The 24,000-nt window shown below is 43.4% G+C and overlaps 1 protein-coding gene across 3 annotated transcripts in view; it reads left to right on the forward strand.

Annotated features, from left to right (window-relative positions):
* Positions 1-24,000, forward strand: part of LOC110517253 (exportin-1) — a 69,108-nt gene that overhangs the window by 12,673 nt on the left and 32,435 nt on the right. For all 3 annotated transcript variants that reach the window (XM_036988066.1, XM_036988069.1, XM_036988080.1), the window contains exons 4-8: positions 1,419-1,491; positions 15,871-15,932; positions 16,049-16,093; positions 18,971-19,152; positions 21,342-21,390. In XM_036988066.1, the coding sequence (XP_036843961.1) occupies positions 1,419-1,491; positions 15,871-15,932; positions 16,049-16,093; positions 18,971-19,152; positions 21,342-21,390 (411 nt within the window). The remainder of the gene's footprint in view (positions 1-1,418; positions 1,492-15,870; positions 15,933-16,048; positions 16,094-18,970; positions 19,153-21,341; positions 21,391-24,000) is intronic.

A 24,000-nucleotide genomic window follows, 5' to 3' on the forward strand; every position in this document is an offset into this window, starting at 1 on the left:
GTGACCCCTACTGTCCTCCACCTTCTGAAACAGTGATCCCTACTATCCTCCACCTTCTGAAACAGTGATCCCTACTGTCTTCCACCTTTTGAAACAGTGACCCCTACTGTCCTCCACCTTTTGAAACAGTGATCCCTACTGTCCTCCACCTTCTGAAACAGTGATCCCTACTGTCTTCCACCTTTTGAAACAGTGATCCCTACTGTCTTCCACCTTTTGAAACAGTGATCCCTACTGTCCTCCACCTTCTGAAACAGTGATCCCTACTGTCTTCCACCTTTTGAAACAGTGATCCCTACTGTCTTCCACCTTTTGAAACAGTGACCCCTACTGTCTTCCACCTTTTGAAACAGTGATCCCTACTGTCTTCCACCTTACCTTTTTAAACAGTGATCCCTACTGTCTTCCACCTTTTGAAACAGTGATCCCTACTGTCTTCCACCTTTTGAAACAGTGATCCCTACTGTCTTCCACCTTTTTAAACAGTGATCCCTGCAGTTGAAATACTGTTGATCCAAATAACAATAGACCAAATAATAAAATACAGTATTTTATTTTTACCTGACTTTATAAAAGTATATCATTAATTTGATAGATATAGGACAAATGAAAACCTGTGGCTGGTCTTGCTGTTTCTTTTGAGACACACCAGTTTAAGGTGAAAATTGGGTCCGTGTCTAAAATGGTACCCTATTCCCTATATAGTGCACTCCTTTTAACCAGAGCTGGTAGTGCACTATATAAGGGATATGATGTCATTTGGGATGCATACACAACCTGATTATTTTGGTTGTTGTGAGGTTAGAGGTTTGTTAGGTGCAGTAAGACGCCAGTCTTACCCTGGTGGTTCCTAAAACAACATTTTAAACCTGCTGACAACCTTTTAAAACCAATTGCTTAGACTAAGTTTTTATACCAAACCTGCAATGTCTCTCAGGCTACTTGGTTTGACGTAACTAAAAACAATGGTGCGGTGGTATTAATAGTAATATCTTTATTTTATATAGTATTCTTTATTACAAGCAGAATCCGTCACTTTTAAAAACCAAATAAAACAGTAGTATTGAACGAAACAAATGTTGTGAGGTGTATTAGTGTTCTTCCCCCCTCGGTCGTTCACCTTCTGGTGTGGTCCTGGGAGAAACAGCAGGACTTCTACATGCCTTCAGCCCTACGGTGGCTCGTAGAGACCAAAACTAAAATAGCACTTTTATTGAAATGTTTACTTACTAAAAAATCTGCATGAAATGTAGTTCAATCTGATTGAAAAGGTTGAAAAAAAATCTATAGATTTGTTTTTAGGCTCAATTCATGTTTTTTATTGTTTCTGTTGCTCCAAAATATACACCATGTTTTTAATGGTCAGCGTTGCTATGACCACTGTCACCTAGCGCTGTTTCTCTCCTTGTGCGTTACAGTACTATGCTCTGCAGATTCTGGAAACAGTTATCAAAACAAGATGGAAGATTCTACCCAGAAACCAGTGTGAAGGTAAGCCTCGCTGCCTCTGCATAAATCACATTTCTTTTTAGAAAGCCCTCTTTATGTCAGCAGTTGTCACTAAGGGCATGACAGTTACCCAGCCTAAGAGCAAGCAATGCAGAATTAATTTATTGAACCTTTATTTAACTATGCAAGTTAGTTAACCTGTCTGGTACAAGCTCGACAACAGCCAGTGAAATTGCAGGGCTCCAAATTCAAAACAACAGAAATCCCATAATTAAAATTCCTCAAACATACAAGTATTTTACACCATTTTCAAGATAAACTTCTTGTAAATCGAGCCACAGTGTCCGATTTCAAATAGGCTTTATGGCGAAAGCACACCAAATGATTATGTTCGGTCAACACCTAGTCATAGAAAACCATACAGCCATTTTACAGCCAAGGAGAGGGCTCATAAAAGTCAGAAATAGCGATCTTCATCAGATGGCACTCACAGGACTTGAGTGTTTTGAATAAATAATATAAATGTGTGTTTTGTTCGATAAAGTTAATCTTTATGTCCAAAAACCTCATTTAAAATGGGTGTGTTATGTTCAGAAATGTCTCAAACAAACATCCAGTGAAAGTGCAGAGAGCCACATCAAATAACAGAAATACTCATCATAAACATTGATAAAAGATACATGTGTTAAACATACGAATGCAGAAACTTCTCCTTAATGCAACCGCTGTCAGGCACAATGCGCGCTCTCAAAACCAAGACGCAAAGTCAAAAAAGTACAATAAAAGATAGTAGAAACATGTCAAACGATGTTTAAAATTAATCTTCAGGTTGTTTTTGTCATAAATAATCACTGATATTTCAGCCGGACAAAAGCTTTGTCAATGGAAAAGGTAAACAAGAAATGCGCGCTCCCGATCACGTGCTTGGTTCATGTCTGGACATTTCCACTGTCCTCTCATTGAAAGTGCTGTATCTCCCTCATTTTTCAGAGTAAATGCATGAAACAATGCCTAAAGTATGGTCACATGTTGAGGAAGCCATAGAGATCGTGAACTGGGTCCTAAGTCTTTGTATGGTGGATAGGCTTTCAATGGAAAAACAGCCTTTCAAAATAATAGTACTTCCTGGTTGGATTTTCCTCTGGTTTTCGCCTGCCATATCAGTTCTGTTATACTCACAGACATTATTTTAAGTTTTGGAAACTTTAGAGTGTTTTCTATCCAAATCTACTAATTATATGCATATCCTAGCTTATGGGCCTGAGTAGCAGGCTGTTTCATTTTGGCACGCTTTTCATCCAAAATTCCGAATGCTGCCCCCTACCCTATTGAAGTTAAGAACAAATTCTTATTTACAATGACGGCCTCCACCGGACAGACCCGGACGACGCTGGGTCAATTGTGCGCCGCCCTATGAGACTTCCAATCACGGCTGGTTGTGATACAGCCTGGATTCGAACCAGGGTGTCTATAGTGACGCCTCTAGCACTGAGATGCAGTGTCTCAGACCGCTGTGCCACTCGGGAGCCCAGTGGCACAGTGTCTAGAGAAAAACTCCCTAGAAGGAAGAAACCTAGAGAGGAACCAGGCTCTGAGGGGTGGCCAGTCCTCTCCTGGCTGTGCTGGGCAGAGAGGAACCAGGCTCTGAGAGGTGGCCAGTCCTCTCCTGGCTGTACTGGGTAGAGAGGAACCAGGCTCTGAGGGGTGGCCAGTCCTCTCCTGGCTGTACTGGGTAGAGAGGAACCAGGCTCTGAGGGGTGGCCAGTCCTCTCCTGGCTGTACCAGGTGGGCATTAAGGCCAGATTGTTGTAAATCAATCACCTTTCGCCCCTCTCAGCCTCGCTCTCTCGCCAACCAATCCATTCCCTCACCTCGTGTCTGAGGACAGGGTGGAACAGGACATCAGCCTTTAGAATGCGTGTTGACACTACCGTAGGTGAATTTGAACACTGTATCTGTGTCTTAGTTTCATTGCTCTGTATCTTAAGACACATGTTCTTGCTCATTAAGAGTTGGAGAAGGACCCCTGGGGAGAATCAGCTGTCCTTTGGAATATTGCTCTTGACAACTCAAGACGTCTTAATTGTGGAGGCAGCGACACCCCCCCCCTCTCTCTCTCTCTCCCCCTTAACCCGGCCGACGTGCGGTTGCCAAGTTGGGCCGTGTTCCCCTCTTAAGCACGCCGGTTCATTTTCTGCTTGGCTGAGTCCTGTTCTGCAGAAAGGCTGGCTTCTGTCTCTGGCAGAACACAAGGGAAAAGCTAGGAGGGAAGAATAAAACATGCTGTTTAGTTGAGGGATTGCAAAGGGACTTGGTGCTGTAACTTTTTTAGCGAAGCCAGCGACCACTGGTGTGAGTCTCTATCCGTCCCAGCATGTTAATCTTAGTTAAAACATGGAGATGGAAAGCCACGACAGACAGGCCAAGCAAGGCTCAATATGTTGGTGGAAGATCTAGCATCAGCTACACAGGAGATCTGATCAATTTAGGGACCAATACGGCTCTGACTTTATTGTACAATCCCAGTCACGGCAACATTTTAATCATTTTCTTCACTAGGTAGTGTGTATATTAGACTTGGGCGGTATACTGTGTACCGGGGTATTTGGAACTAGCCACCAAATGGTTTTTCAATACAGTCTATACTGTATTTCTTTTGAAGTTTTTCAATAACATTTTAATATTTCCAGGTACTTTTTTTTAAAGTAAATACCTGCAGTGGAATAGGTTAGGAGATAAAGCAGGTTGGGTTCTTCATTTCACCCGTCACATTATTTTACATTATGAAGCTGACCGTAGTTCCCCAGAACAGTTGAGTCAGTCATGTGTTTGTAAATAGCACAATGGGAGAAAGCAGGAGTCAAGCTGTGTATTGACAAGGGTCGTGTTTTATATTGAAAGTCAGCTGGGTTTTTTTTATTTTGGCTTCAATTTAGTGATCAGGGACATGTAACTATAGTTTTCCTTCACAGAAAATACATTAGTGCAACACATTTGGCAGAAAATAACTTTTCATCAGAGGTGCAACTTTATTTGGCTGACAGCCACACCACTAAATACTTTTGTGATGAAAAAGCAAGGTATTATTTACTAAAGCGATGCATGGCCTTCATATTTCTAATGTTTGTCAAAGAAAGAATGTAGCCAGCTATGGCTTGGGGGTAGAAGCTGTTGGCACTCCGGTACCGCTTGCCCTGTGGTAGCAGAGAAAACTGTCTGTCTTGTTGACTGGAGTCTCTGACAATTTTATGGGCTTTCCTCTGACACCGCCTATTATATAGGTCCTGGATGGCACGAAGCTTGGCCCCAGTGATGTACTGGGCCATACGCACTACCCTCTGTAGCGCCTTGCGCTCGGAGGCCGAGCAGTTGCTATACCAGGCAGTGATGCAACCAGTCAGGCAGGATGCTCTCGATGGTGCAGCTGTAGAACTTTTTGAGGATCTGGAGACCCATGCCAAGGGGGGCAAAAGATTTTGTCCATGACTGTCTTGTTGTGTTTGGACCATGATAGATTGTTGGTGATGTGGACACCGAGGAACTTGAAACTCTCGACCCGCTCCACTACAGCCACGTTGATGTTAATGGTGGCCTGTTCGGCCCGCCTTTTCTTGTAGTCCACAATCAGCTCTTTTGTGTTGCTCACCTTGAGCAAACTTAACGATGGTGTTGGTGTCGTGTTTTTGCCACGCAGTCGTGGGTGAAACGGGAGTACAGGAGGGGACTAAGTACACACCCCTGAGGGGCACCAGTGTTGAGGATCAGCGTGGCAGACGTGTTGTTGCCACCCCCTACCACCTGGGGGCAGCCCGTTTAAACAATGGGTTTAGACGTTATGTGCATGATAACAGCATTCCCATTCATAAGCTGGTAGCGATCACTACAGACGGGACACCAGAAATGCGTGGGCTGCATTCGGGCTTCGTTGCACTGTGCCGTGGTGATCCCGATTTTCCCAGAGTTTTCCAATGATCACTGTGTGATCCATCAGCACTAACTAGTAAAGCTGTGGACTCGTCTCATGTCAAGGCACTTGCCGTTATGATTGTTAATTCGATTAGCGCAAAAGGACTTCAGCACCGCTTGTTTAAATCTTTATTAGTTGAGTTTGATGCCGCATACGACGACCTGATTCTCCACGCTTACGTAAGGTGGTTGAGTCGCGGGAAAGTACTGCAAACGATTGGTTGACTTGCTGCCCGAGATCAAATCATTTCTGGAGTCACGAAGTGAGGAGCGTGAGGGACTGTCTGATGATGGACAAAACAGCAAATCTGAACCAGCTCCAAATCAAATAAAATTTTATTTGTCACATACACATGGTTAGCAGATGTTAATGCGAGTGTAGCGAAATGCTTGTGCTTCTAGTTCCGACAATGCAGTAATAACAAGTAATCTAACTAACAATTCCAAAACTACTGTCTTGTACACAGTGTAAGGGGATAAAGAATATGTACATAAGGATATATGAATGAGTGATGGTACAGAGCAGCATAGGCAAGATACAGTAGATGGTATCGAGTACAGTATGTACAAATAAGATGAGTATCTAAACAAAGTGGCATAGTTTAAAGTGGCTAGTGATACATGTATTACATAAGGATACAGTCGATGATATAGAGTACAGTATATACGTATGCATATGAGATGAATAATGTAGGGTAAGTAACATTATATAAGGTAGCATTGTTTTAAGTGGCTAGTGATATATTTACATCATTTCCCATCAATTCCCATTATTAAAGTGGCTGGAGTTGAGTCAGTGTCAGTGTGTTGGCGACAGCCACTCAATGTTAGTGGTGGCTGTTTAACAGTCTGATGGCCTTGAGATAGAAGCTGTTTTTCAGTCTCTCGGTCCCAGCTTTGATGCACCAACTATGAGCTTCGGGGAAAAGACCAAGACGTGATACACATGATCAGAGCTGTCATTGCCTTTAAGACCAAGGCCTTTCAGCTGAGGAATGGAAGGCCGGTGCACTTCCCCCCAACCTGGAGGAAGTGTTGCAAAACATCGGAAAACAAAGATGCTTTTCTCCTGCAAGAATTCTGTTCCCCACCTGGAGAAACTGTCATCTGAAACCAACAGGTGTTTTCAGGAGTTAAATGACACAGGGGAGGTTGTTCTATTTATTTTAACCCTTTTCCTCCCCGTTCAGATTGAGGAGGTGTCTGACACGTTCCAGATAGTATTTGCTTTACCTGTCAGAGTTGACATGGAGATAATTGAATTGCAAAAATTATATTGAGTTGAAAGCAAGATCAAGAGACGGTCTCCTTTTCATCCTGCACACTTCAGGTGAAGGTCTACTTTTCATCCTGCACACTTCAGGTGAAGGTCTCCTTTTCATCCTGCACACTTCAGCTGAAGGTCTCCTTTTCATCCTGCACACTTCAGGTGAAGGTCTCCTTTTCATCCTGCACACTTCAGGTGAAGGTCTCCTTTTCATCCTGAACACTTCAGGTGAAGGTCTCCTTTAAATCCTGCACACTTCAGGTGAAGGTCTCCTTTTCATCCTGCACAGTTCAGGTGAAGGTCTCCTTTTCATCCTGCACACTTCAGGTGAAGGTCTACTTTTCATCCTGCACACTTCAGGTGAAGGTCTACTTTGGATCAACTGTGTCTCTGTGAAATGGCCTTTTCACACACGACAAGAGTCAAGTCAAAGAACAGGTCTTTTCAATCTGATCTCACAGACCGTCAGACTTCCTGATAGTGTGTGATCACAGCCGTCACGTGTGTGTGTGTGTGTGTGTGTGTGTGTGGGGAGAGGGGATCTCATCCGCAGCGGTCACATTGAATGTGTGTGTGTGTTAGGAGAGGGGACTCACTCACTATAATTACCCTGCTCACTATAATTACCCTGCTCACTATAGTTACCCTACCCACTGTAATTACCCTGCTCACTATAATTACCCTGCTCACTATAATTACCCTACTCACTATAATTACCCTACTCACTATAATTACCCTACTCACAATAATTACCCTACTCACTATAGTTACCCTACTTACTATAATTACCCTACTCACTATAATTACCCTACTCACTATAGTTACCCTACTCACTATAATTACCCTACTCACTATAATTACCCTACCCACTATAGTTACCCTACTCACTATAATTACCCTACTCACTATAGTTACCCTACTCACTATAGTTACCCTACTCACTATAGTTACCCTGCTCACTATAGTTACCCTGCTCACTATAGTTACCCTACTCACTATAGTTACCCTACTCACTATAGTTACCCTGCTCACTATAGTTACCCTGCTCACTATAGTTACCCTACTCACTATAGTTACCCTACTCACTATAATTACCCTACTCACTATAGTTACCCTACTCACTATAGTTACCCTACTCACTATAGTTACCCTACTCACTATAGTTACCCTACTCACTATAGTTACCCTACTCACTATAGTTACCCTACTCACTATAATTACCCTACCCACTATAATTACCCTACTCACTATAGTTACTCACTATAATTACCCTACTCACTATAGTTACCCTACTCACTATAGTTACCCTACTCACTATAATTATCCTACTCACTATAATTACCCTACTCACTATAATTACCCTACTCACTATAATTACCCTACTCACTATAGTTACCCTACTCACTATAGTTACCCTACTCACTATAGTTACTCACTATAGTTACCCTACTCACTATAGTTACTCACTATAGTTACTCACTATAATTACCCTACTCACTATAATTACCCTGCTCACTATAATTACCCTACTCACTATAGTTACTCACTATAATTACCCTACTCACTATAATTACCCTGCTCACTATAATTACCCTACTCACTATAGTTACTCACTATAATTACCCTACTCACAATAATTACCCTACTCACTATAGTTACCCTACTCACTATAATTACCCTACTCACTATAGTTACCCTACTCACTATAGTTACCCTACTCACTATAGTTACCCTACTCACTATAGTTACCCTACTCACTATAGTTACCCTACTCACTATAATTACCCTACTCACTATAGTTACCCTACTCACTATAATTACCCTACTCACTATAGTTACCCTACTCACTATAGTTACCCTACTCACTATAGTTACCCTACTCACTATAGTTACCCTACTCACTATAGTTACCCTACTCACTATAGTTACCCTACTCACTATAGTTACCCTACTCACTATAGTTACCCTACTCACTATAGTTACCCTACTCACTATAGTTACCCTACTCACTATAGTTACCCTACTCACTATAGTTACTCACTATAATTACCCTACTCACTATAATTACCCTACTCACTATAGTTACCCTACTCACTATAATTACCCTGCTCACTATAGTTACCCTACTCACTATAGTTACCCTACTCACTATAGTTACCCTACTCACTATAGTTACCCTACTCACTATAATTACCCTGCTCACTATAGTTACTCACTATAATTACCCTACTCACTATAGTTACCCTACTCACTATAGTTACCCTACTCACTATAGTTACTCACTATAATTACCCTACTCACTATAGTTACTCACTATAATTACCCTACTCACTATAATTACCCTACTCACTATAGTTACTCACTATAATTACCCTACTCACTATAATTACCCTACTCACTATAGTTACCCTACTCACTATAGTTACTCACTATAATTACCCTACTCACTATAATTACCCTACTCACTATAGTTACCCTACTCACTATAATTACCCTACTCACTATAGTTACCCTACTCACTATAGTTACCCTACTCACTATAATTACCCTACTCACTATAGTTACCCTACTCACTATAATTACCCTACTCACTATAGTTACCCTACTCACTATAGTTACCATACTCACTATAGTTACTCACTATAATTACCCTACTCACTATAGTAACTCACTATAATTACCCTACTCACTATAATTACCCTACTCACTATAATTACCCTACTCACTATATTTACCCTACTCACTATAGTTACCCTACTCACTATAGTTACCCTACTCACTATAGTTACCCTACTCACTATAATTACCCTACTCACTATAGTTACCCTACTCACTATAATTACCCTACTCACTATAGTTACCCTACTCACTATAATTACCCTACTCACTATAGTTACCCTACTCACTATAATTACCCTACTCACTATAATTACCCTACTCACTATAGTTACCCTACTCACTATAATTACCCTACTCACTATAGTTACCCTACTCACTATAGTTACCCTACTCACTATAGTTACCCTACTCACTATAGTTACCCTACTCACTATAGTTACCCTACTCACTATAGTTACCCTACTCACTATAGTTACCCTACTCACTATAGTTACCCTACTCACTATAATTACCCTACCCACTATAATTACCCTACTCACTATAGTTACTCACTATAATTACCCTACTCACTATAGTTACCCTACTCACTATAGTTACCCTACTCACTATAATTATCCTACTCACTATAATTACCCTACTCACTATAATTACCCTACTCACTATAATTACCCTACTCACTATAGTTACCCTACTCACTATAGTTACTCACTATAGTTACCCTACTCACTATAGTTACTCACTATAGTTACTCACTATAATTACCCTACTCACTATAATTACCCTGCTCACTATAATTACCCTACTCACTATAGTTACTCACTATAATTACCCTACTCACTATAATTACCCTGCTCACTATAATTACCCTACTCACTATAGTTACTCACTATAATTACCCTACTCACAATAATTACCCTACTCACTATAGTTACCCTACTCACTATAGTTACCCTACTCACTATAGTTACCCTACTCACTATAGTTACCCTACTCACTATAGTTACCCTACTCACTATAGTTACCCTACTCACTATAGTTACCCTACTCACTATAGTTACCCTACTCACTATAGTTACCCTACTCACTATAGTTACCCTACTCACTATAATTACCCTACTCACAATAATTACCCTACTCACTATAGTTACCCTACTCACTATAGTTACCCTACTCACTATAGTTACCCTACTCACTATAGTTACCCTACTCACTATAGTTACCCTACTCACTATAATTACCCTACTCACTATAGTTACCCTACTCACTATAGTTACCCTACTCACTATAGTTACCCTACTCACTATAGTTACCCTACTCACTATAGTTACTCACTATAATTACCCTACTCACTATAGTTACCCTACTCACTATAGTTACCCTACTCACTATAATTACCCTGCTCACTATAGTTACCCTACTCACTATAGTTACCCTACTCACTATAGTTACCCTACTCACTATAGTTACCCTACTCACTATAATTACCCTGCTCACTATAGTTACTCACTATAATTACCCTACTCACTATAGTTACCCTACTCACTATAGTTACCCTACTCACTATAGTTACTCACTATAATTACCCTACTCACTATAGTTACTCACTATAATTACCCTACTCACTATAATTACCCTACTCACTATAGTTACTCACTATAATTACCCTACTCACTATAATTACCCTACTCACTATAGTTACTCACTATAATTACCCTACTCACTATAGTTACCCTACTCACTATAGTTACTCACTATAATTACCCTACTCACTATAATTACCCTACTCACTATAGTTACCCTACTCACTATAATTACCCTACTCACTATAGTTACCCCACTCACTATAGTTACCCTACTCACTATAATGACCCTACTCACTATAGTTACCCTACTCACTATAATTACCCTACTCACTATAGTTACCCTACTCACTATAGTTACCATACTCACTATAGTTACTCACTATAATTACCCTACTCACTATAGTAACTCACTATAATTACCCTACTCACTATAATTACCCTACTCACTATAATTACCCTACTCACTATAGTTACCCTACTCACTATAATTACCCTACTCACACTAATTACCCTACTCACTATAGTTACCCTACTCACTATAATTACCCTACTCACTATAGTTACCCTACTCACTATAATTACCCTACTCACTATAATTACCCTACTCACTATAATTACCCTACTCACTATAGTTACCCTACTCACTATAGTTACCCTACTCACTATAATTACCCTACTCACTATAGTTACCCTACTCACTATAGTTACCCTACTCACTATAATTACCCTACTCACAATAATTACCCTACTCACTATAGTTACCCTACTCACTATAGTTACCCTACTCACTATAGTTACCCTACTCACTATAGTTACCCTACTCACTATAATTACCCTACTCACTATAGTTACTCACTATAATTACCCTACTCACTATAGTTACCCTACTCACTATAGTTACTCACTATAATTACCCTACTCACTATAATTACCCTACTCACTATAGTTACCCTACTCACTATAATTACCCTACTCACTATAGTTACCCTACTCACTATAGTTACCCTACTCACTATAATGACCCTACTCACTATAGTTACCCTACTCACTATAATTACCCTACTCACTATAGTTACCCTACTCACTATAGTTACCATACTCACTATAGTTACTCACTATAATTACCCTACTCACTATAGTAACTCACTATAATTACCCTACTCACTATAATTACCCTACTCACTATAATTACCCTACTCACTATAGTTACCCTACTCACTATAATTACCCTACTCACAATAATTACCCTACTCACTATAGTTACCCTACTCACTATAATTACCCTACTCACTATAGTTACCCTACTCACTATAATTACCCTACTCACTATAGTTACCCTACTCACTATAATTACCCTACTCACTATAGTTACCCTACTCACTATAATTACCCTACTCACTATAATTACCCTACTCACTATAGTTACCCTACTCACTATAATTACCCTACTCACAATAATTACCCTACTCACTATAATTACCCTACTCACTATAGTTACCCTACTCACTATAATTACCCTACTCACTATAATTACCCTACTCACTATAGTTACCCTACTCACTATAATTACCATACTCACTATAATTACCCTACTCACTATAGTTACCCTACTCACTATAATTACCCTACTCACTATAGTTACCCTACTCACTATAATTACCCTACTCACTATAGCTACCCTACTCACTATAGTTACTCACTATAATTACCCTACTCACTATAGTTACTCACTATAATTACCCTACTCACTATAATTACCCTACTCACTATAGTTACTCACCATAATTACCCTACTCACTATAATTACCCTACTCACTATAGTTGTGCTACTGAATATATTTATGACACTGACTTGGCCCATACTACTGCCTGCATCTTACTACTGTTAGTGGGCTGTACACAGTACGTTTTGACAAATAGGGAAATGTAGTTTATTGAACTGTAGCTCCAGCCATATGCTATGTTGTGGATTTATTGTAAAGGCACAGTGTTTATTTAGTTTCATGTCCTGTTGTTAAACCGACGCACAACAAAAGTGTAATGATGTGTTTTCTCTACAACTTCTGCAACTTTCTCCTCCTGCTGACTGGTGTTCTCAGCTACCACCTACTGGTGTGGCCCTGTAATGTTATCAGGAAACAGGTCTAATCTACTGGTGTGGCCCTGTAATGTTATCAGGAAACAGGTCTAATCTACTGGGGTGGCCCTGTAATGTTATCAGGAAACAGGTCTAATCTACTGGGATGGCCCTGTAATGTTATCAGGAAACAGGTCTAATCTACTGGGGTGGCCCTGTAATGTTATCAGGAAACAGGTCTAATCTACTGGTGTGGCGCTGTAATGTTTATCAGGAAAACAGTTCTAATCTACTGGTGTGGCCCTGTAATGTTTATCAGGAAACAGGTCTAATCTACTGGTGTGGCCCTGTAATGTTTATCAGGAAAACAGTTCTAATCTACTGGTGTGGCCCTGTAATGTTTATCAGGAAACAGTTCTAATCTACTGGGGTGGCCCTGTAATGTTTATCATCTAGAATGTCAATGTAGGCTGTAGAGGTGGATCAGAGAATCACCAGCAGCAAGAATGACATCATTGATGTATACAGAGAAGATAGTCGGCCCGAGAATCGAACCCTGTGGCACCCCCATAGAGACTGCCAGAGGTCTGGACAACAGGCCCTCCAATTTGACACACTGAACTCTATCTGAGAAGTAGTTGGTGAACCAGGTGAGGAAGTAATTTGAGAAACCAAGGCTGTTGAGTCTGCCGATAAGAATGTGGTGATTGACAGAGTCGAAAGCCTTGGCCAGGTCGATGAATACGGCTGCACAGTATTGTCTCTTATCGATGGCAGTTATGATATTATTTAGGACCTTGAGCGTGGCTGAGGTGCACCCATGACCAGCTCGGAAGCCAGATTGCATAGCGGAGAAGGTATGGTGGGATTGAAATGGTTGGTGATCTGTTTGTCTAGAGTGTCTCCCCCTTTGAAGAGGGGGATGACCGCGGCAGCTTTCCAATCTTTGAGGATCTCAGACGATGCTGAGAGGTTGAACAGGCTAGTAATAGGGGTTGCAACAATTTCGGGAGATAATTTTAAAAAGAGAGGGTCCAGATTGTCTAGCCCGACTGATTTGTAGGGGTCCAGATTTTGCAGGTCTTTCAGAACATCAGCTGTCTGGATTTGGGTGAAGGAGAAATGGTGGAGGCTTGGGCGAGTTGCTGTGGGGGGTGCAGGGCAGTTGACCAGGGTAGGGGTAGCCAGGTGGAATGCATGGCCAGCCGTAGAGAAATGCTTATTGAAATTCTCAATTATCATGGATTTATCGGTGGTGATAGTGTTACCTAGCGTCAGTGCAGTGGGCAGCTGGGAGGAGCTGCTCTTATTCTCCATGGACTTTACAGTGTCCCAGAACTTTTTTGAGTTTGTGCTACAGGATAAAAAAATATATTTGAAAAAGCTAGCCTTAGCTTTCCTAACTGCTGTGAAGTTATGTAAAGCTACCTGAAGCTGGTTAGCTTTAGAAAACCCAGAGTAGATGTAGCTGGCTTCGTAGGATACCCCTCTGGTGTTGTGAGATCTGATGAAGCTTGACTGCTATGAAGACGACCTGGACACACCCGTTGTGTTGAATTTCTCCACCCTTCTGTATTTCCACTCAGTTACTGTCATGGCACTATGGTAAGAGTTAGGGTGCTTGGAACCAAACAGAACCGGGGAGGGACTTGGAACCAAACAGAACCGGGGAGGGACTTGGAACCAAACAGAACCGGGGAGAGACTTGGAACCAAACAGAACCGGGGAGGGACTTGGAACCAAACAGAACCGGGGAGGGACTTGGAAACAAACAGAACCGGGGAGAGACTTGGAACCAAACAGAACCGAGGAGGGACTTGGAACCAAACAGAACCGGGGAGGGACTTGGAACCAAACAGAACCGGGGAGACTTGGAACCAAACAGAACCGGGGAGGGAACCCCCCCCCCCCCCCCCCCCCCCCCCCCCCTAATTTGTCCAATAGAAAGTCTTGTTTTCGCTGCAAAACATTTTCTGTTTTACAACGGTTTGGACCCCCCCGACTAAGTAACTAATCCGGTCCCCATACCATCATAGCCACCTAATCATCCCCAGCTTCCAATTGGCTCGTTCATCCCCTCTCCCCTGTAACTCTTCTCCAGGTCGTTTCTGTAAAAGACAATGTGTTCTCATCAACGTAGCTGGTCAAATAAGGGTTAATAATGATGCCGCTGTACAGACTAGTAGGTGGTCTATGTGCAGCTTGTTTAAAAGCAGCCAGTGTCAGTTCAGTTCAGCAGCTAGCTACATTACACAGTAACTGTATGCATGACAGCAAGCAGAAGACGCCTATCAATGCTCTGCTTGCTCACTAGGTTCCACTAAAGCAGATATGTGGATCAGCCAATGCCCAGCTGTTGGTTCAGTAGATTCTAGATTCACACCTTGTGAAGCAGCACTGTGTTCTGGGTCACTGATTATGTTGTTACCTGCTCTGTAAGGAAGTGTTGTGTACAAACCTGTGCCCTGTACGCTCTGGTGGAGGCTGACTGATCTGATCCTGTTGTTTCTGCTGGTCTCTGATCTGATCCTGTTGTTTCTAATGGTCTCTGATCCTGTTGTTTCTACTGGTCTCTGATCTGATCCTGTTGTTTCTGCTTGTCTCTGATCTGATCCTGTTGTTTCTGCTGGTCTCTGATCTGATCCTGTTGTTTCTGCTGGTCTCTGATCTGATCCTGTTGTTTCTACTGGTCTCTGATCTGATCCTGTTGTTTCTGCTGGTCTCTGATCTGATCCTGTTGTTTCTACTGGTCTCTGATCTGATCCTGTTGTTTCTACTGGTCTCTGATCTGATCCTGTTGTTTCTGCTGGTCTCTGATCTGATCCTGTTGTTTCTGGTGGTCTCTGATCTGATCCTGTTGTTTCTGCTGGTCTCTGATCTGATCCTGTTGTTTCTGCTTGTCTCTGCAGGTATTAAAAAGTATGTTGTTGGACTAATTATCAAGACGTCGTCGGACGCTACAATGGTCGAGGTGAGGGCTGAGACATGTCATGTTAATATGAGGATAAACTCCCCGGTCAGATGGAGCTGGTAATTGTTACCGGGATGATAACAGCATGGTGACACCGCTCTCATTTATCTTTTCAGAAAGAGAAAGTGTACATTGGAAAGCTGAACATGATCCTTGTTCAGGTAAGGGAGTGAGACAGTGAGTGAGACAGTGAGGGAGTGAGTGAGTGAGACAGTGAGTGAGACAGTGAGTGAGTGAGACAGTGAGTGAGTGAGACAGTGAGTGAGTGAGACAGTGAGTGAGTGAGACAGTGAGTGAGTGAGACAGTGAGACAGTGAGTGAGACAGTGAGTGAGTGAGACAGTGAGTGAGTGAGTGAGACAGTGAGTCAGTGAGTGAGTGAGTGAGACAGTGAGTGAGTGAGTGAGACAGTGAGTGAGTGAGTGAGACAGTGAGTGAGTGAGACAGTGAGTGAGTGAGACAGTGAGTGAGTGAGACAGTGAGTGAGTGAGTGAGTGAGTGAGTGAGACAGTGAGTGAGACAGTGAGACAGTGAGTGAGTGAGTGAGTGAGTGAGACAGTGAGTGAGACAGTGAGTGAGTGAGACAGTAAGTGAGTGAGTAAGTGAGTGAGTAAGTGAGACAGTGAGTGAGACAGTGAGGGAGTGAGACAGTGAGTGAGTGAGACAGTGAGTGAGTGAGACAGTGAGTGAGTGAGACAGTGAGGGAGTGAGACAGTGAGGGAGTGAGACAGTGAGTGAGACAGTGAGTGAGACAGTGAGTGAGACAGTGAGTGAGACAGTGAGTAAGTGAGACAGTGAGTGAGACAGTGAGTGAGTGAGTGAGTAAGTGAGACAGTGAGTGAGACAGTGAGTGAGTGAGACAGTGAGTGAGTGAGACAGTGAGTGAGTGAGACAGTGAGTGAGTGAGACAGTGAGTGAGTGAGACAGTGAGTGAGTGAGACAGTGAGTGAGTGAGACAGTGAGACAGTGAGAGAGTGAGACAGTGAGTGAGACAGTGAGTGAGACAGTGAGTGAGTAAGTGAGTAAGTGAGACAGTGAGTGAGTGAGACAGTGAGTGAGTGAGACAGTGAGTGAGTGAGACAGTGAGTGAGTAAGTGAGACAGTGAGTGAGACAGTGAGTGAGACAGTGAGTGAGACAGTGAGTGAGTGTGTGTGTACCTACTAACATTGCTGTTCTCCTGTCTGTGAATGAACTAGGATGCTCTCTTTATAACTAGGACTCAGGTGTGCTGCTCAGCTTCATCTGGGCAAGAGTCCTCCAATCTGTGTGTGTAACTGTGTGTGTGTGTGTGTTTATTCATACGTGTGTATCATGTGTATGTACAGCTGACTGTAGCTGCATGAGTCTCTGTTTCATTGAGTGTGAGTCAGTGTGCCTGCGTCAGCTGATGTTGTTTTGTGCTGAAGAGACCAACCAGGTCAGAGTGTCTCAGCATCTACTGACTGTTCTGACAGGTGGGTGGGTGTGTGAGGGGGTGTGTGTGAGGGGGTGTGTGTGTGTGTGTGAGGGAGGGGGTGTGTGTGTGTGTGAGGGAGGGGGTGTGTGTGTGTGAGGGAGGGGGTGTGTGTGTGAGGGAGGGAGGGAGTGTGTGTGTGTGTGAGGGAGGGAGTGTGTGTGTGAGGGAGGGAGTGTGTGTGTGAGGGAGGGAGTGTGTGTGTGAGGGAGGGAGTGTGTGTGTGAGGGAGGGAGTGTGTGTGTGAGGGAGGGAGTGTGTGTGTGAGGGAGGGAGGGAGTGTGTGTGTGAGGGAGTGTGTGTGTGAGGGAGTGTGTGTGTGAGGGAGTGTGTGTGTGTGTGTGAGGGAGGGAGTGTGTGTGAGGGAGGGAGTGTGTGTGTGTGTGTGTGTGTGTGTGAAGGAGTGTGTGTGTGTGAAGGAGTGTGTGTGTGTGAGGGAGTGTGTGTGTGTGTGAGGGAGAGTGTGTGTGTGTGTGTGTGTGAGGGAGTGTGTGTGTGTGTGTGTGAGGGAGTGTGTGTGTGTGTGTGTGTGAGGGAGTGTGTGTGTGTGTGTGTGTGTGTGTGTGAGGGGGTGTGTAAGGGTGTGTGTGTGTGTGTGTATGTGTGTGTGAGGGAGTGTGTGTGAGGGAGTGTGTGTGAGGGGGTGTGTGTGAGGGAGTGTGTGTGTGTGAGGGGGGGTGTAAGGGTGGTAGTTTGGTGAATCACACACTTAAGAAATGAGTAACCTTCCCTGAGAACAGCATTAGCTCCCAGAACTAATGATGGCTATAGGCTTTAGCACAGCAAGCTAATAATGGCTATAGGCTTTAGCACAGCAAGCTAATAATGGCTATAGGCTTTAGCACAGCAAGCTAGCGTACAGAGCCTTCAGAAAGGGGTTTGTATTTATTATGGATCCTCTTCCTGGGGTCCAGGTAAATTAAGGCAGTTTATACCATTTTAAAAACATTACTATACATTCACAGATTTCACAACACACTGTGTGTCCTCAGGCCCCTACTCCACCCCTACCACATATCTACAGCACTAAGTGTGTGTGTGTGTGTGTGTGTGTGTGTACGTACAGTATGTCTGTATTGTATATGTGTGTGTGTGTGTACCTACAGTATGTCTGTATTGTATATGTGTGTGTGTGTGTACCTACAGTATGTCTGTATTGTATATGTGTGTGTGTGTGTGTGTGTGTGTGTGTACCTACAGTATGTCTGTATTGTGTGTGTGTGTGTGTGTGTGTACCTACAGTATGTCTGTATTGTGTGTGTGTGTGTGTGTGTGTGTGTACCTACAGTGTCTGTATTTGTGTGTGTGTGTGTGTACCTACAGTATGTCTGTATTGTGTGTGTGTGTACCTACAGTATGTCTGTACTGTGTGTGTGTGTGTGTACCTACAGTATGTCTGTATTGTGTGTGTGTGTGTGTGTGTGTGTGTGTGTGTGTGTGTGTGTGTGTGTGTGTGTGTGTGTGTGTGTACCTACAGTATGTCTGTATTGTGTGTGTGTTGGCATGCAATTGCGAATGGGTGTTTGCATGTATGACTGATTGTTTATATTAATGTGTGTGTAAACCTCTCCTCCTTTCCCTCCAGATCCTGAAGCAGGAGTGGCCCAAGCACTGGCCCACGTTCATCAGTGACATCGTGGGAGCCAGCCGCACCAGCGAGAGCCTCTGTCAGAACAACATGATCATCCTCAAGCTGCTCAGTGAGGAGGTGTTTGACTTCTCTAGTGGACAGATGACCCAGGTCAAGGCCAAGCATCTCAAAGACAGGTAATATATTCATATACTGTATATCTTAACATAACACATTTTTTACATTTCTCATATATAATATATATATATATAGAGAGACACCATTTAGCAGACGCATTGATCCAAAGCCACTTAGTCATGTGTGTATAAATTTTCCTTATATGCGGAAAGCACCTCAAAGCTGTTAGTACCAGGCTCTACCAACAGCTGTTAGTACCCTGCTCTACCAACAGCTGTTAGTACCAGGCTCTACCAACAGCTGTTAGTACCCTGCTCTACCAACTGCTGTTAGTACCCTGCTCTACCAACAGCTGTTAGTACCCTGCTCTACCAACAGCTGTTAGTACCCTGCTCTACCAACAGCTGTTAGTACCCTGCTCCACCAACAGCTGTTAGTACCCTGCTCTACCAACAGCTGTTAGTACCAGGCTCTACCAACAGCTGTTAGTACCCTGCTCTACCAACTGCTGTTAGTACCCTGCTTTACCAACAGCTGTTAGTACCCTGCTTTTACCAACAGCTGTTAGTACCCTGCTCTACCAACTGCTGTTAGTACCCTGCTTTACCAACAGCTGTTAGTACCCTGCTTTACCAACAGCTGTTAGTACCAGGCTCTACCAACAGCTGTTAGTACCCTGCTCTACCAACAGCTGTTAGTACCCTGCTCTACCAACAGCTGTTAGTACCAGGCTCTACCAACAGCTGTTAGTACCAGGCTCTACCAACAGCTGTTAGTACCCTGCTCTACCAACTGCTGTTAGTACCCTGCTTTACCAACAGCTGTTAGTACCCTGCTTTTACCAACAGCTGTTAGTACCCTGCTCTACCAACAGCTGTTAGTACCCTGCTTTACCAACAGCTGTTAGTACCCTGCTTTACCAACAGCTGTTAGTACCCTGCTTTACCAACAGCTGTTAGTACCCGGCTCTACCAACAGCTGTTAGTACCCTGCTCTACCAACAGCTGTTAGTACCCTGCTCTACCAACAGCTGTTAGTACCCTGCTCTACCAACAGCTGTTAGTACCAGGCTCTACCAACAGCTGTTAGTACCCTGCTCTACCAACAGCTGTTAGTACCCTGCTCTACCAACAGCTGTTAGTACCAGGCTCTACCAACAGCTGTTAGTACCCTGCTCTACCAACAGCTGTTAGTACCAGGCTCTACCAACAGCTGTTAGTACCCTGCTCTACCAACAGCTGTTAGTACCCTGCTCTACCGACAGCTGTTAGTACCAGGCTCTACCGACAGCTGTTAGTACCCTGCTCTACCAACAGCTGTTAGTACCCTGCTCTACCAACAGCTGTTAGTACCCTGCTCTACCAACAGCTGTTAGTACCCTGCTCTACCAACAGCTGTCAGTACCCTGCTCTACCAACAGCTGTTAGTACCCTGCTCTACCAATAGCTGTTAGTACCCTGCTCTACCAACAGCTGTTAGTACCAGGCTCTACCGACAGCTGTTAGTACCCTGCTCTACCAACAGCTGTTAGTACCAGGCTCTACCAACAGCTGTTAGTACCCTGCTCTACCAACAGCTGTTAGTACCAGGCTCTACCGACAGCTGTTAGTACCCTGCTCTACCAACAGCTGTTAGTACCAGGCTCTACCAACAGCTGTTAGTACCAGGCTCTACCAACAGCTGTTAGTACCAGGCTCTACCGACAGCTGTTAGTACCCTGCTCTACCGACAGCTGTTAGTACCCTGCTCTACCAACAGCTGTTAGTACCAGGCTCTACCAACAGCTGTTAGTACCAGGCTCTACCGACAGCTGTTAGTACCCTGCTCTACCAACAGCTGTTAGTACCAGGCTCTACCAAAAGATGTTTGTATAGCTGAGAAAAGACTAGAACTTCAAACATTGTGGTCTTCTGATATGTGCAGTGTGACTGCTTCCTGGTAGTGTTTTCATATCAATGTGGATCTTGAGATCTGATCAGCAGTGCAGCGTGACTGCAGTAAAGACCCCCTGGAACGCGCCCCTGGTCTGCACCTCAGACAGTGATGCCCTACATATCTCAGAGACTGATTTAAACTCTCACCACAATCAATAGGCCAGAATGTCTGCACCACAGAACCAGGAGTTGTCCTTGTCTGGTATGAGCTATGCTGTTCTCCTATGACCCTGGAAGACAGATGGAATTGCAAATGGAAGTAATGGAAGTAAAATCCCGACTCTGTCGTAACACTCACTATGCCTCTCTTTCAGCATGTGCAATGAATTCTCCCAGATATTCCAGCTCTGCCAGTTTGTCATGGTAGGTGAAACCTCTTCCTTTACCTCAGACCAGTTTATTATAGATATTCCAGCTCTGCCAGTTTGTCATGGTACGTGAAGCCTCTTCCTTTACCTCAGACCAGTTTAGTATAGATATTCCAGCTCTGCCAGTTTGTCATGGTACGTGAAGCCTCTTCCTTTACCTCAGACCAGTTTAGTATAGATATTCCTGCTCTGCCAGTTTGTCATGGTATGTGAAGCCTCTTTCTTTACCTCAGACCAGTTTATTATAGATATTCCAGCTCTGCCAGTTTGTCATGGTACGTGAAGCCTCTTCCTTTACCTCAGACCAGTTTAGTATAGATATTCCTGCTCTGCCAGTTTGTCATGGTACGTGAAGCCTCTTCCTTTACCTCAGACCAGTTTATTATAGATATTCCAGCTCTGCCAGTTTGTCATGGTACGTGACGCCTCTTCCTTTACCTCAGACCAGTTTAGTATAGATATTCCAGCTCTGCCAGTTTGTCATGGTACGTGAAGCCTCTTCCTTTACCTCAGACCAGTTTAGTATAGATATTCCAGCTCTGCCAGTTTGTCATGGTACGTGAAGCCTCTTCCTTTACCTCAGACCAGTTTAGTATAGATATTCCTGCTCTGCCAGTTTGTCATGGTACGTGAAGCCTCTTTCTTTACCTCAGACCAGTTTAGTATAGATATTCCTGCTCTGCCAGTTTGTCATGGTACGTGAAGCCTCTTCCTTTACCTCAGACCAGTTTAGTATAGATATACCTGCTCTGCCAGTTTGTCATGGTACGTGAAGCCTCTTCCTTTACCTCAGACCAGTTTATTATAGATATTCCTGCTCTGCCAGTTTGTCATGGTACGTGAAGCCTCTTCCTTTACCTCAGACCAGTTTAGTATAGATATTCCTGCTCTGCCAGTTTGTCATGGTAGGTGAAGCCTCTTCCTTTACCTCAGACCAGTTTAGTATAGATATTCCTGCTCGTCATGGTACGTGAAGCCTCTTCCTTTACCTCAGACCAGTTTATTATAGATATTCCTGCTCTGCCAGTTTGTCATGGTACGTGAAGCCTCTTTCTTTACCTCAGACCAGTTTATTATAGATATTCCTGCTCTGCCAGTTTGTCATGGTACGTGAAGCCTCTTCCTTTACCTCAGACCAGTTTAGTATAGATATTCCTGCTCTGCCAGTTTGTCATGGTATGTGAAGCCTCTTCCTTTACCTCAGACCAGTTTAGTATAGATATTCCAGCTCTGCCAGTTTGTCATGGTATGTGAAGCCTCTTCCTTTACCTCAGACCAGTTTAGTATAGATATTCCAGCTCTGCCAGTTTGTCATGGTACGTGAAGCCTCTTCCTTTACCTCAGACCAGTTTATTATAGATATTCCAGCTCTGCCAGTTTGTCATGGTATGTGAAGCCTCTTTCTTTACCTCAGACCAGTTTATTATAGATATTCCAGCTCTGCCAGTTTGTCATGGTACGTGAAGCCTCTTTCTTTACCTCAGACCAGTTTAGTATAGATATTCCTGCTCTGCCAGTTTGTCATGGTAGGTGAAGCCTCTTTCTTTACCTCAGACCAGTTTAGTATAGATATTCCAGCTCGTCATGGTATGTGAAGCCTCTTCCTTTACCTCAGACCAGTTTAGTATAGATATTCCTGCTCTGCCAGTTTGTCATGGTACGTGAAGCCTCTTTCTTTACCTCAGAATATATTCTAAACTGGGTGGTTTGAGCCCTGAATGTTTTTTGACTGAAAGCCGTGGTATATCAGACCGTATTACCACGGGTATCACAAAACATTTATTTTTACTGCTGTAATTACGTTGGTAACCAGTTTATAATCGCAATAAAGCACCTCGGGGGGGTGTGGCATATGGCCACTATATCACGGATGAAGGCTGTATGCAGGCACTCCACGTTGAGTCGTGCATAAGAACAGCCCTTAGCCGTGCATAAGAACAGCCCTTAGCCGTGGATAAGAACAGCACTTAGCCGTGGATAACAACAGCACTTAGCCGTGGATAAGAACAGCCCTTAGCCGTGGATAAGAACAGCCCTTAGCCGTGGATAAGAACAGCCCTTAGCCGTGGATAAGAACAGCCCTTAGCCGTGGATAAGAACAGCCCTTAGCCGTGGATAAGAACAACACTTAGCCGTGGATAAGAACAGCACTTAGCCGTGGATAAGAACAGCCCTTAGCCGTGGATAAGAACAGCACTTAGCCGTGGATAAGAACAACACTTAGCCGTGGATAAGAACAGCCCTTAGCCGTGGATAAGAACAACACTTAGCCGTGGATAAGAACAGCCCTTAGCCGTGGATAAGAACAGCCCTTAGCATTGGATAAGAACAACACTTAGCCGTGGATAAGAACAACACTTAGCCGTGGATAAGAACAACACTTAGCCGTGGATAAGAACAGCCCTTAGCATTGGATAAGAACAGCCCTTAGCCGTGGATAAGAACAGCACTTAGCCGCGGATAAGAACAACACTTAGCCGTGGATAAGAACAGCCCTTAGCCGTGGATAAGAACAGCCCTTAGCCGTGGATAAGAACAACACTTAGCCGTGGATAAGAACAGCCCTTAGCCGTGGATAAGAACAGCCCTTAGCATTGGATAAGAA

This window comes from Oncorhynchus mykiss, chromosome 1, assembly GCF_013265735.2.
Source record: "Oncorhynchus mykiss isolate Arlee chromosome 1, USDA_OmykA_1.1, whole genome shotgun sequence".
Classification (NCBI taxonomy): domain Eukaryota; kingdom Metazoa; phylum Chordata; class Actinopteri; order Salmoniformes; family Salmonidae; genus Oncorhynchus; species Oncorhynchus mykiss.